This window comes from Oncorhynchus tshawytscha, linkage group LG10, assembly GCF_018296145.1.
Source record: "Oncorhynchus tshawytscha isolate Ot180627B linkage group LG10, Otsh_v2.0, whole genome shotgun sequence".
Classification (NCBI taxonomy): domain Eukaryota; kingdom Metazoa; phylum Chordata; class Actinopteri; order Salmoniformes; family Salmonidae; genus Oncorhynchus; species Oncorhynchus tshawytscha.
Genome location: NC_056438.1, coordinates 47,363,810 through 47,376,296, shown reverse-complemented (window position 1 = coordinate 47,376,296; position 12,487 = coordinate 47,363,810). Strand labels below are relative to the sequence as shown.

Sequence of the window (12,487 nt, the reverse complement as noted above, 5' to 3'; positions counted from 1 at the left end):
GGGAGGCGTCTCTGTGTATCATCACCTAATGGCCATAGGCGGGTTGTCATTGATGAGGTAGTCGTTTCTCAAAGTTATTTTATGCCAGCTGGGACCAGCAAACTATGGTCCCTCTTGTGTCAGGGACCAGCAAGTTATGGTTTTCCTCCATGGAGGACACTCACATTAAAATAGCACTGTAAAACTGACTCCATTAGTGTAAGTTAACTATCTCAGCGACAGGAATGCCACATCGCACGGACTGGCGCCGGTCAATGAACCAGGGTTGAGAAACACTGGGCTATACAACTGAGTGGCTAAACAATGATCAGCCAGAGGGAAATTGAGCAATAACGTGGGTTCCCATGGTCAACGTTGAGAAGTCATAGGCTAACATATGACTATTTCATTTGTATGAAAAGACTAACAACGTATTAGTTAAGGAAGATTTGCCCAACAAAAAATTAAATATAGTACCAATAGGCTTAGAAGAGTGAACAATATACAATGCTTTATTCAGGTTTGCTTGTGAGTTTGAAACTGTTATGACAAGTTTAAATGGTAACAGCAGGAGTTTACTATATTGACACAAGGTATGAAAAAGTGGATGAATCCAGCAACTGATATCCAGATATTGTCTTTCTATCCTTTTCTCTTGAACACCTGCCTGCAGACTTTGTCCTCACACGTCAGTTCCTGTGAATTCAGAGAGAACAAATCTGAGGTCAGATCTCAGTCTGAGGTCAGATATCAAGTTTGGGATTAGGAGCTTGGGGTGCCACATTCCTCGCCTTATCTCATTCCCTTTGAAGAAACAGGTTAGTCCTGGTCGATCAGTGCAAATGAAGGAAAGGACCATTGATATGCTACCAGAGATGATAGAGAAAGTGAGACATTTCATAGGCTCCTTTTTTCTGGTTGGTAGCATGGAGAATGAACTAAGTAGACCTGCTATCACATTGGTGCATATGGAGGAGCCACCCCTTAAGTAGACTGGAACTGTAAACAAAAAAAACAAAAAGAGTTTCTTGTTAAAAGGCCTTTTTGGGTCATTTTTATAATCCGCTGTCTTTGATGCTACCTAGGAATGGCAATCTCCTGTCTGTAAAATAAGTTTCACATTTATATTCTGCAGGTGGCAATATCTCTATGCTGTTCATCAGCTCATGAGGAAGGTGCAACGTTTAAAGAACATTGAGATACAGAAGAAGTATAGGACTGTCTGATGTGCAGCACTAACATGTTTTCTGTCTTGCAAAGTAAGGACTCATTTCAGGCCCACATTCATATTTCTACCTGCAATGTTCTACCTGCAATGTTAATTATGATACTACACTGCTATTTCTTTATTACGACACTATAACGTATCACCAACATGATCAATTAAGTAAATAATGTTAACCCACCAGGTACAGTTTGTCTCCTTCGATCCAGTGCTTCCACCCACGTTTGTCCTTTTCCCCCTTCTGGATACACACAAGTTTGTCCCCCTCCCACACCACAAGAGCCTGTTAAGGTACAGTCAAAATTTATATGAATTGACAATGTATGGCTATAAAGGAAACCACATTTGTGACACAAAAGTGAAAATGCTATTATCCAAGATCTACGGACAGAAAAAAAGAAAGCAAACGGTAAAGTAGAAAAATATCAAACGGAGGAGGAAGATGAGGAAGAGATGGACCGATCTGTTCAAATAGTTTAAAGCTTCATCCTTCTTTTCTTCCTTAATTGAAGTAATCGTTCATTTGACTGGACTTTTTATTGTAATAAATCATTGCTTACACCTAGCTAATCACGTGCGATCAGTAGTGATTACATGTACATCCCAAAAAGAGAGCAAGAAGGATGCGTTGTAACAGTATTCGAACACAGCCCACGTGTCCAACCTTGACCACCCTGTTGTCCAGTCCTTTGGTGTGCTCCACAAACTCCACCCCCACAGTGAACATCAGCTCATAGTTCCTGAAGGTGCTCAGCGTCTTGACTTCAAACTTGTCTCCATCCTGGATGATCACTTTGGTCTGGGCCAGCTGCACTGCTATTTTGCGTGTGGCAAAGTCAATGTCTGTGGTAAAAAATAAAAAAGTAAAATATGTAAAAGTTTGAAAAAAGTGGTAAGGATCAAATCACACGTAACATTTGAGTAATAGAGATGTAACTGGAAATAATACCCATGTTTATAACATCAAAGCTGTCTAAAAGGACAATAGCAATACTTGAGTTGAACCTTTTAGCTCTATGCAAAATATACAATCAAAGTAGAATACCGGCATGCAATGTTGCACCACTATACATGTTACATATTGCACCTCAGAATACGGTGGTACCCATGTGAATCTCTCAGTTAACACTGCTGAAAAGTACTATCTAAATCTATTGTACAATAGACCTGCACATTATACAGTTACAATATATTGGCAGTGGTAGTGCACACTGCACAGGCACTTGTACATCCCCTTTTCTTGTCATCCTTCTCTACAGATGGATGGAAAAATATGATATATTCCATCGTGGTAATCCATAGAGATAATGAAGAAAGATCTTACTCAGTGCTTTCATATAATCCTCAAAGTTCTCACTGCTCTCCAACTCCCATTTGCCATTGAAGTCTACAGGCATGTTGGTTCTGTGGGCTGGTGAACTTTGGGCTGAATCAGAATGGGAAGGTACACGGTGTCCCAGCCTCTTTATATAACAGCCAAGGCAGAGGGCAGAGTACTATTGATAAAGTAGTTGAGTGCTATGGCTGTAGGGGGGACAGGAGGGGTGATGGGATGGGAAGAGCGGTCATAGAAGAGGCCTATCGGGAGATACAGTAAGTAGTGCCAATTCTCACACACACACACACACACACACACAGGCAGAATGAGACTCATCGACTGAGACTGCACAGTTTAAAGTTAGGTTATTATTTTTGGTGTCTTGCATATATTCTGCTCAAAAGACTATTTAACTTTGAGCATGCAGGTTGAGTAAGTTCAACATGTGCAAATCCAGTATCTGCTAATAGAAAACAGAAGGGGGACATACTTGTGAACATAAGCAAGCATTTAAAGTTAAACAGGTTCTCACGCACAAAATGCGTATCAGTCAATTAAAATGTTCGATTTACTTGCACATACTGTAAATTGTAGCTGGTCCCATCAGATGAAGTGATTACATATTGGCACAGCTTTTTCAGCCAATTAAAATTGTAGATGTAGTCCTAATTAACATACCTGTCACACTGCACTTTCTGATCATCAAAGCAACTAGGCCAGGGATCATCAACTAGATTCAGCCACAGGTCGATTTTTTACTGAGAGGATAGTAAGGGGGCCAGAACATAATTACAAAATAATTGTAGACTGAAAATGAACAGCAAGAAGCCCAAACAGATATGTATGACTAAAACATAATTTCAAACCATACTTACATTTATATATGATCACATATCTCTTTATTATGAGTGGGAATACTTTGGAACAGATTTTAAAAATCACTTGGAGCTGATATGCTGGTGCTGTTACAGTCTTTTTTTTAAATGTGCAACCATAAAAAATAATAAAAAATAACGTGTTTTTTTCCCAACCACCAGTTGGGAAACCCTGAACTATGTTATCACGTGTATTTGACTGACCGGTCAAACTGCTCTCTGTGTAAAGTGCCTAGTTCATGTAATTGTCCCCCCCCTTTGAAATGTTGATTTACATGTAGCGTAATGTGTTAGTGTGTTGAAAAGGGACGTAGTCTACTGCCAACAGCTTGAAATGAGAAAGGAATTGAATTTCAGCCTTGCACACACACACACACACTTCTATTGCCTAATAATCATATTGCATAGGCTATATTACATGGATGTGTAAAACCTAAATGTAGGCCGACGTTTTATATAGATTTTTATAATCATTCGTCACATACTGTGTTATTTCACCCAAGGAGGATGATCCAAAGTGAACAGTAGAAATAGTTTGCATTCACGTTATCATCCTGCAGATGGCAGTATTGCAGATGGAAAATACAATGAGGAAGACACTTGTGGCTGTCATTATTGTATTCTTATGTAGGTTACATTTACATGCAGGCCTATAATGTTTTAGAGTTTATGCGTTATAATAAGCATGCGTTTTGAATCCTCAACATAAAAGCACGATAAGAGGTGTGCTCGGAACCACGGTTAAAAACCACTATTGATAACGAGTCCACCACTTTAGCAGTTTGTGATGAGGATAACAATAGCCTACATGACTGCTATTGGACAAATCCTTACGAGTCTATTAACGTTACTGAGTGTCAATCTAAATAACATAAATTGGCGGATTTTGATGGGGATTATTTTTATGTAAAAAATTTGGACACACCTACTCATCCAAGGGTTTCTTAGTTTTTAATATTTTCTACATTACAGAATAATAGTGAGGACATCAAACCTGAAGACATGAAATCATGTAACCAAAAAAAGTATTAAATCAAAATATAATTTATATTTGAGATTCTTCAATGTAGCCACCCTTCGCCTTGATGACAGCTCTGCACGCTCTTGACTGAGTAAATTTGATGGGGGAATGTAGGGGATGTGTGAAATTTACTACTAATCCTGAAATGCCACTTGCATCTTCTCATTAACTAGCTTTTGAGGTGGTGCAATCGGCTAAAACGCTCGAGGGAGGGCGATCACGTGAGGAAGGAAGTGGTAAGCAGCATGACCAGTGCCAGATGACGTTGTAAAACTGTCATTACGTTGAATACACAATAACGTTACTGAAATTGACGGCCATCTCGGCAAAAAAATATTTGACATTTGTTCAGGTACCGACTCCTGGCTGTACAATTTTGATTGAAGTTCTGTTCAAGATCAAGCATTCGTAACCAACTGTATTCATTGGGGTTGGCTCGTCGAACCCGTACTACTGCTGCAGCCAAACAATGTGCAATTTACTGAAATTGCTGCCTGTGCACTCTGCTGCTGACGTCACTTAATGCACCTTTGCAGCCAGGCACGTGTGTTGTGACTGACAAAAAAAATCGTTTGTCTCATTTAGAGGGACAATGCGTGTATTTTAGCGTTTGAAAAAGTTGCTAAAAGTTCCAAATACATTTTAAAAGTAGCTACATTTGTTGGTAGGTGCTGTTTGAAAAAAAAGGGTGCAGGGTAGTCTGAAAAGTTGCTAAATCTAGCAACATAATAGCTAAGTTGACGTCACTGAGCGTGACGTTCTTTACACTAGTAGCAATGAATACATAAATATTGTGGCTGTCCCAAACTTGGATGCATTTGCTGTTTGTTTTGGTTGTTGCAGATTTTTTGCCCAATAGAAATAAATGGTAAATAATGAGTCACTTATTTGTCACAACGTGGAGATACGGAATAACAGAATATATTTATTAACTCATGTAAACTAAACACAATTAACAATGTTGTGCGTGTAGTCAGTAGCATAAGTGAGTGGTTGTGTGCATAGATGTGATAATAAGGTGTTGAAAGGTGCAAAAAATGTAAACAGCCACAATAATGCCACAACCAAAATCTGTCAGTGTCTGCATGGAGAGAGTCTCCTCAATGAATGGGGAAGAGGTATTTATCCTGGCACACACCCGAGTCCAGGTGTGTCCCATTTCAATGACGACCTTCCTGGCGCCGCCAACCGACATCCTAATAAAGGAAAACAAGAGCAAAGAATCGGCAGAGTGGGAGGGTCCCCCCCCCCATAAAACTAGGGAGGGTCCACCCCCCATAAAACTAGGGCTCAACAAGAAACACCATACCAGTCAAACAAATTTGACCCAGCATCCCAAATTGATACTGGGGGTACATGTTCACACTTCCATTTGCCCCAGCCAACTTCGTTCTCCCCAGACCTCAGCAACCTTTGCACACAGGAAGCAAACTTTAATTGAAAAGACAAAAACAAGACCAGAAGGGAACAAACAGGAGCGATAGAACAGGACAATACCAAACAAGACAGGTCAGTCACGTGGGCATTTAGGAACAGGGTGCGCGAGAGAGCGTGTCAGCAACCAGCACCAAGGAAAATAATGTCTCAGGGTCCTCATTAAATTTTGGCAACAAATGTAAGTTCCCAACAATAACAAATGTGTCCGGGGCATGACCGAAAGAGTGACCCCTAGGTAAATCTGGGTCACCTTCCCAGAGCAAACTCTCCCCTGAGAGCTTTCCTTCCCTAACCAACTCTAGCTGCTCTTGATTTTAGCACGCTCCAAGTCCTATCATGCCAGTTCTTTGTCATACTTTACACGATCATGCTCTAGCTGTAACAGACAGTAATTTCTGCTGTTCAAAAAGGCTAACATGGATCAGCCATTCTAACGAGACAGGGAGACCGCGAGTCCTCGGCAGAGGCTGCCCCACTGCTAATTTCAAAAAACACTACTCCATCAGATTGGCTGTCAATATCAACCTAACAGAATTTGACGTTTATGACTCATTTCAACCTTGTAGTGTTCAGCGATCTTCAACAGCTGTTTAGTACATAATTCTAACAGTTCCTCTGATAAAAAGCAAATGAACTTTGACTCAAGACACCATAGTCACAAGTAAATACAAAAATTCTTGCTCTTCTCCTCTGCTGAGCACACCAGACCAGAGAAATGACAAATCACACTGGGCACCACAGAAGAGAGATGAGATATATGGAGCTTCCCCAAAACCTACAATAACTCAACCCCAGTCATCGTGCGGATTTGCAGTGGGTAATTACACTGTTCCCAGCTGGCAAGGGGGGAAAAAACAACAATATGCTGGCAGATTCCCCCAAGCCACAGATGTGCCCCCAAGACAACTGCGCAGTCCATAGATGTCACAGAAATAACCATGCCCAACATATTCCAAAGTGAAACACGTCACTAAGCCTAATAGGGAAAAAAGAAAAGGCTATAGCTCCAGGTAACAAGTGTCACTACCCTATCCAAATGGCCCACTGAGGTACACATCCAATTGTACTCATCTCAGACAATGTCCCAAAAGTGAGTAGAGCAAGAGTTTCCAGCCTGGGCAGGGGCCTGGAAACTAACCAATGTACTCTCTCCAACACAGCACACAAACTATCCACCACAGTAGCAAGTATACCAAACAAAGGCAACAAACACTGGGCCTACCAAACAATACAACTCAAAAGCTGCAACAAAAGTTATGAAGCACCTACAGAGTTCTCAAACATTAACTCCCCCAAAACACAACACATACTAGTAAGCCCAACGACACTAGCATGAGTCCTCCATAATGCATCAAAGTGCTATGCGCTAAAATGTCTAGGAACCAACCTCATGATCACAGACGAGCCCCCACTTGTCACAAACCCGGCTCGAAGTTCATAACAAAAAGTGAGAAAACATGGCAATAAGGAATAACAAAATATATTTATTAACTGAAGTAAACTAAATACAATTAACAATGGTGTGTAGGCAGTAATGTAAGCGGGTGTTCTCATGCATAAATGTGATAATGAGGGGTGCTAAAAGGTGCCAAAGTAAACAAACAAAACGGGCACACAAATTTTTTTTTATCAGTGTCTGCATGGAGAGAGTCTCCTCAATGAATGGGGAAGTGGTGCATTTATCCCGGGACACCCGAGCCCAGGTGTGTCCCATTTCAATGATGACCCTCCCGGCTCCGCCCACCAACATCCCATTAAGGAAAACAAGAGCAACGATTTACATATTGTAAATCAATTATTTTTTGTATTTTATTGTTTTCCTGGTTACATGATCACAGCATCTTTTTGTATTTATTTGTATTCTTTACTTACAGATTTTTTTATATTTAAAAAAATATTGTGTTTGAATGAATTTTGCTGCTTCTCTCATGGCCCAAATATTAGTTGACTTTACATTGGTGAAAGAAACACATGCGAGACAAGCATTTCTGTTTGCTTTCTCACTTTTAAAGACAAAAACTCTCACAGACTGACCACATTGTTGAGATTCATTTATTGAGTGATTTTTTTTCCCTATCAAGGGGACACTTCCAAATGAATTGAGGAAAAACACAGACAAAGTCTGCTGTTATTTCCTGAACACGTTAGTACTTGTAAAGTTTTCTACTAAGACGGCGATGATGACTCAGCTGCACAGGCCTGGCAGCTATTTGTCACATCTTCTGCTGCCTCTCCATTTCATTTTCATTCTTTACCTCTCTCACCCTCATTTTCTTTTTTACTCTACTAAATCCCTCCTTCCTACTGGTCAAGTTCACCCCCAGTTGTAAACTCAGGACACCATTAGAGATTGAGGCACTAATCACAAAGCCTACTACACGTACTTCAGTGTTAATGTATCCACACACCTATAACATGTCAATCAAAGGGGCTCTCACCCTGAGACAGAGTTACAGTACAAGTGATCGACAGACACATCACCCCTGTTGTGGATAGTTTGAATGATGGAAAGAAATGTGAAAGGATTGATGGAATGAAGGATGGAAGGATGGATGGTTGGATGGTTGGATGGGTGGATGGATGGGTGGATGGATGGATGAGTGTATTAGAGGGTTCTTTGTCACAGGGTTGGTTTGTGTCTGTGTCTCTCTTGAGCGCTCTGGTAGGGTGCGCCATTCTGTAATTCCAGTGCTGGTTTAGCTTTTCTTGAAGACCTGCTTGCACACAGCTCCACAAGCTCTCAGCTCCTGCAGAGTGAACAGAAGGTAAAATTATGTTCCATCGAGAGATTAAACAGGATTTTTAATAAATCCCATTATTTATTTGTTTTTGTATACAACCCTATCATCATTAATTGAGGTAAACAGCTGTGAAGATGTCAAAAATGTTCACAGTAATCAATCTCCTCTATGGAGAAAACCAAAGGCAAAGCACATGTACTTGCAGTTATATTTTTAACCAGCAGAGGCAGCTGCTGTTCAGTGTTCCTGGGCTTAGTGACTCCAGGGAGCCACTCTGCTAATGAATAATTTCATGGCTACTAATTGCGAACATCTGTTAGAATCACTTTGACTAAATAATTTGGCAGTCAGATGCCTTTTACTCAGCTTTGATGACAATAATCATAGCAATGAAAATCCGTAATGACAAGGTAATGAAAGTGGTCATACGGTGGTCATTGTCGAGGTCAGTAGATTTACTAATGTTTATGTATGGGTACACTAGAGGTGCACTACAAAGATACTATTTTATTGAGGGTCCCTAAACTCCAATTCTATCCACAAAGTGTAGGAATTTTGTCATGGAGTATTTGCCCTGGTGGTCCACACTTAGTTAAAATCTTGTTTGTGAGGTTACCAAAGCCAGAAACCAGCTATATTTTCACAAAAGCTTTGAATAAATGTTTTTCATCTGTGCTATTTATTGTCTTACATGTTCATCTGATCTGAGATCTGTTGTGACAAAAAGTGAAATCAGGAACTGAGGAAGAAGACTTGCATTCAAATGCCATGAATGAATGTGTTCTCTTACCAGATGAAGCTCATCCCCCTCCACCCAATGGGTCCAACCTCTTCCTTCTTTCTCTCCCTTCTGCACACACACCAGATTGTTTCCCTCCCATGAGATAGTGGTCTACACACACACACACACACACACACACACACACACACACACACACACAGATTGTCCCCCTCCCATGAGATAATGGTATACAGAGAGAGAGGACAGACAACATTATGCATTCTACTGTCAATTAGCAACTAGGAGCATGACCCACACACACACACACACACACACACACACACACACACACACACACACACACACACACACACACACACACACACACACAGTAGTGTGCAGGAATCTATAACAATTTACAGACTTACAGACAGACGCATGTGTCGTGACGTTGCATTAGTTAATGTGAAGACTGTTGTTCATCAAATGATTAAAGTTTCTAATTGCGTGATTAACTGAATCAAGCAATTATTAACTAATTAACCTGGGGCACCATGGGAAAACTAGTTTTTATTGAGTTTCTATTTCCCAAATTAACTCAAAGAATATCAGAATATTGATTTTACAACAGCTGGGAATTAACCAGTAGCCTCTACCAATCTCGTTCTGAACGTCGTATAGCCTGTGAATCTGCACGGACCCGGGTCTCACCAATGAGTTCATACCACACCAATCTTAGTTGAATATTTATTTACTAAAAAGCTAAAATGATGAGAAAAGATACACATAGACAAAACTGCCGCTCTTATGGGTCAGAATATAATGATGTAATTACGTGGGGATGATCTCCGAGGATTCTCTGCGTAGGCCTTCAGCTGTTCGATAACGCACTACTCCGGCGCACCTCTCTGAGCGTCCTTCCGATTTCAGTGTCCTTTTTGGCTTAGGAGTCTGTTCCCTCACCCTTTGCTCTGGAAGGGGTCTTCTGACGACAGACAGCTCTGTAGCTCAGAGCTCACAGCATAGGAATGAAACCCTTTAGATAGCACGATTCGATGGGAGATGGAGGCTAGGTGGTTCGACTTGAATTCACCCGCTGTATTTTGAAAGTTACATATCTTGAAAGGTTTTTGGGACTATGTCAACAATGGACTAATGAAATAAATACCAAAATATAGTTTTTGGGTCCAGTTTTCCTTTAAGTAATAATGACTATACAGTATATATTCAATAATTCCCATATATTATACACACCAGCTCTTTCATTACATAAACAAGTTAGGATTCAACTGTATAAATAGTCATAAAGGTGTCGTAAAGTTATAGGTATAGCAAAGTCTCACAAATGGTAAGTTACAACAATACAGAATAAAGTTGGCCCAGTGGCCAATAACGGACTTTCATTCCCTGATGGTATTTGCAGCCGCCCACAAGGTAATGGTTTATGGGCTTGGAAAGAAATCAGCCTACAGGCTTACAAGGGCTGTTCTTTTTTGGGGAGAGAAAAATATGCAGATCCTAATCAGGTCCCAGGAAAACAAAATCTTATCAGAAGAAAAATTGTATCATACAAGTTTTTCTCAGATCTCCTGACTAAACATCTATTAGTTTTCACATTGTCCTTTTCAGCAGTTCCAGCAACTACGGTGGATGCCCAACTAGGCCAGCTCAGTGCAGCTAGGTTTGGCTCTGCTCTGTTCGGCTCAGTAGTGTGAAAAGCCCTTATATGTTTTCAAGGACACCAGTGTCTTCTCTAATGCAGCAATCTACTGCTTCCCCCTTAGCCTCAACTCAAGGCCCCTTGTGTTCACAGTGGTACCTCAATCAAATATTGATGAGCACACATAAGGACGGCCATTTGGGATCTCACACTAGAGGGAATATGACAAACCACTACTGAAACATCAAAATGAATCCTTGTTCCGTATCTCTAGTCTCCAGAACTACGTTTTTGATAGCCTTTTAAAAATAACAACTGAATGTGTGATGGAAATGTTTTTGTCAACTCACCATGCATTTTCTGTCATCCACCCCTGACAGATCCTCTTCAAACTCCTTGCCAACATGGAAATCCATGTTGTAGTTCTTAAAGGTACTGAGGGTCTTGATGACTATGTGGTCACCATCGTGATTGATGTCTTTGTCAGGCTTCAACAAGGTGGCAATTTTCCTAATGGCAACATTTACATCTGTGTGATGGGTCCCCAAAAAAGGGAAGAGAGAGAGAGAGTAGAGAGAGAGAGAGAGAGAGAGAGAGAGAGATTAACACTGAGGAGCAGGAAGGCTACAGTCATCTATAGCCTAACATCCCTTTCATGACCTCTGTTTCTGTATAGGCCATAACCGGATCTAATACCAGCAATGTCGCTATTTTTGGGATACTTTGTAAATATGCAGCACTTTCAAAACCATTATTTTAGATGACGCAAGCAATATGTCAGTATCTACACCCGTGCTCAAATAAACACACTTTTGAACTATACTAAATTCCATAACGTTAGCTAGGTATATTAATGCCTAGAGCTCAATATTGACCGCAGGGCGCAGTGGTCCTGATGCAACGGAACTCGACGTATGGAGCAGCAATATCCTTGCGCATCATCCATTTGACTGAAGTTTGGAGTCCCCCTTAAACGAATCATCCCCAGAAATGCTGTAACAACTCACCGAGGGCCTTTAAGTACTCCTCGAAGTTGTCATTTGAGATCATTTTCCAATACCCATTCAGATCAACTGGCATATTGGCTGTGTTTCTAGTTTCCTTACTTCCTGGTGAAATGGGCAAAGGAGATCCGATATCGCTGTTCACTTGCGACGGAATGCATGACTGCTGTCCAGGCCTCCTATTTGAACCAGAATCCCTTTAATCCGATTACTTAATAGCGTTCTTCTTCTTTTTTTTTACAAGAATTGGAAACTCCCTCCCACCACAGCTGATCTGCGCAAACTGCGCATTTGAAACGAGCCATGCATCAATTAACCCCAGCCTAGACTCAAGAGAACAGGCTGGGGACGAGATTATACATATGGGAGAGTTGAGTAAATTGAGCCATAGGGGTAAATTGAACCACCTTTGGAACCATACACAAAATGTATAATTTGACCAAATATTTATGAATAGGTTATCATTTCATGGAGTATGTGAAGGAGGAAACTACATGGAAAAAAGT

General features: G+C 40.7%; 2 protein-coding genes across 3 annotated transcripts; both read right to left on the bottom strand.

Moving 5' to 3' along the window:
- Nucleotides 1–468: 468 nt before the first annotated feature.
- LOC112260329 (retinol-binding protein 2) lies at nt 469–2,660 on the bottom strand. Its single transcript, XM_024435350.2, has 4 exons — nt 2,529–2,660; nt 1,869–2,047; nt 1,386–1,487; nt 469–675 (listed from the first exon to the last, which is right to left on the bottom strand). Exons 1-4 carry the CDS (start codon nt 2,599–2,601, stop codon nt 622–624), a joined length of 408 nt encoding a protein of 135 aa, XP_024291118.1. The 5' UTR covers nt 2,602–2,660; the 3' UTR covers nt 469–621.
- A 5,231-nt stretch (nt 2,661–7,891) lies between these two features.
- Nucleotides 7,892–12,169, bottom strand: LOC112260330 (retinol-binding protein 1). Of its 2 annotated transcripts, none has more exons than XM_024435351.1 (4): nt 11,985–12,169; nt 11,328–11,506; nt 9,387–9,446; nt 7,892–8,602 (listed from the first exon to the last, which is right to left on the bottom strand). In XM_024435351.1, exons 1-4 carry the CDS (start codon nt 12,055–12,057, stop codon nt 8,552–8,554), a joined length of 363 nt encoding a protein of 120 aa, XP_024291119.1. In that variant the 5' UTR covers nt 12,058–12,169; the 3' UTR covers nt 7,892–8,551. The 2 variants fall into 2 exon arrangements, with proteins under 2 accessions (XP_024291119.1, XP_024291120.2); XM_024435352.2 differs by having other exon boundaries at nt 9,387–9,488; nt 11,985–12,166.
- Nucleotides 12,170–12,487: the final 318 nt, after the last annotated feature.

What these genes read in the sequence shown, in the direction of transcription:
- LOC112260330 (XM_024435352.2), bottom strand. Translation starts at nt 12,057, where the DNA reads ATGCCAGTTGATCTGAATGGGTATTGGAAAATGATCTCAAATGACAAC. An exon ending in GGAGTACTTAAAGGCCCTCG is followed by an intron (nt 11,507 to 11,984) that starts GTGAGTTGTTAC and finishes CCCATCACACAG; the next exon opens with ATGTAAATGTTGCCATTAGG. An exon ending in TGGATGACAGAAAATGCATG is followed by an intron (nt 9,489 to 11,327) that starts GTGAGTTGACAA and finishes GTGTGTGTGTAG; the next exon opens with ACCACTATCTCATGGGAGGG.
- LOC112260329 (XM_024435350.2), bottom strand. Translation starts at nt 2,601, where the DNA reads ATGCCTGTAGACTTCAATGGCAAATGGGAGTTGGAGAGCAGTGAGAAC. An exon ending in TGGACAACAGGGTGGTCAAG is followed by an intron (nt 1,488 to 1,868) that starts GTTGGACACGTG and finishes GTACCTTAACAG; the next exon opens with GCTCTTGTGGTGTGGGAGGG. An exon ending in AAGGAGACAAACTGTACCTG is followed by an intron (nt 676 to 1,385) that starts GTGGGTTAACAT and finishes CTGAATTCACAG; the next exon opens with GAACTGACGTGTGAGGACAA.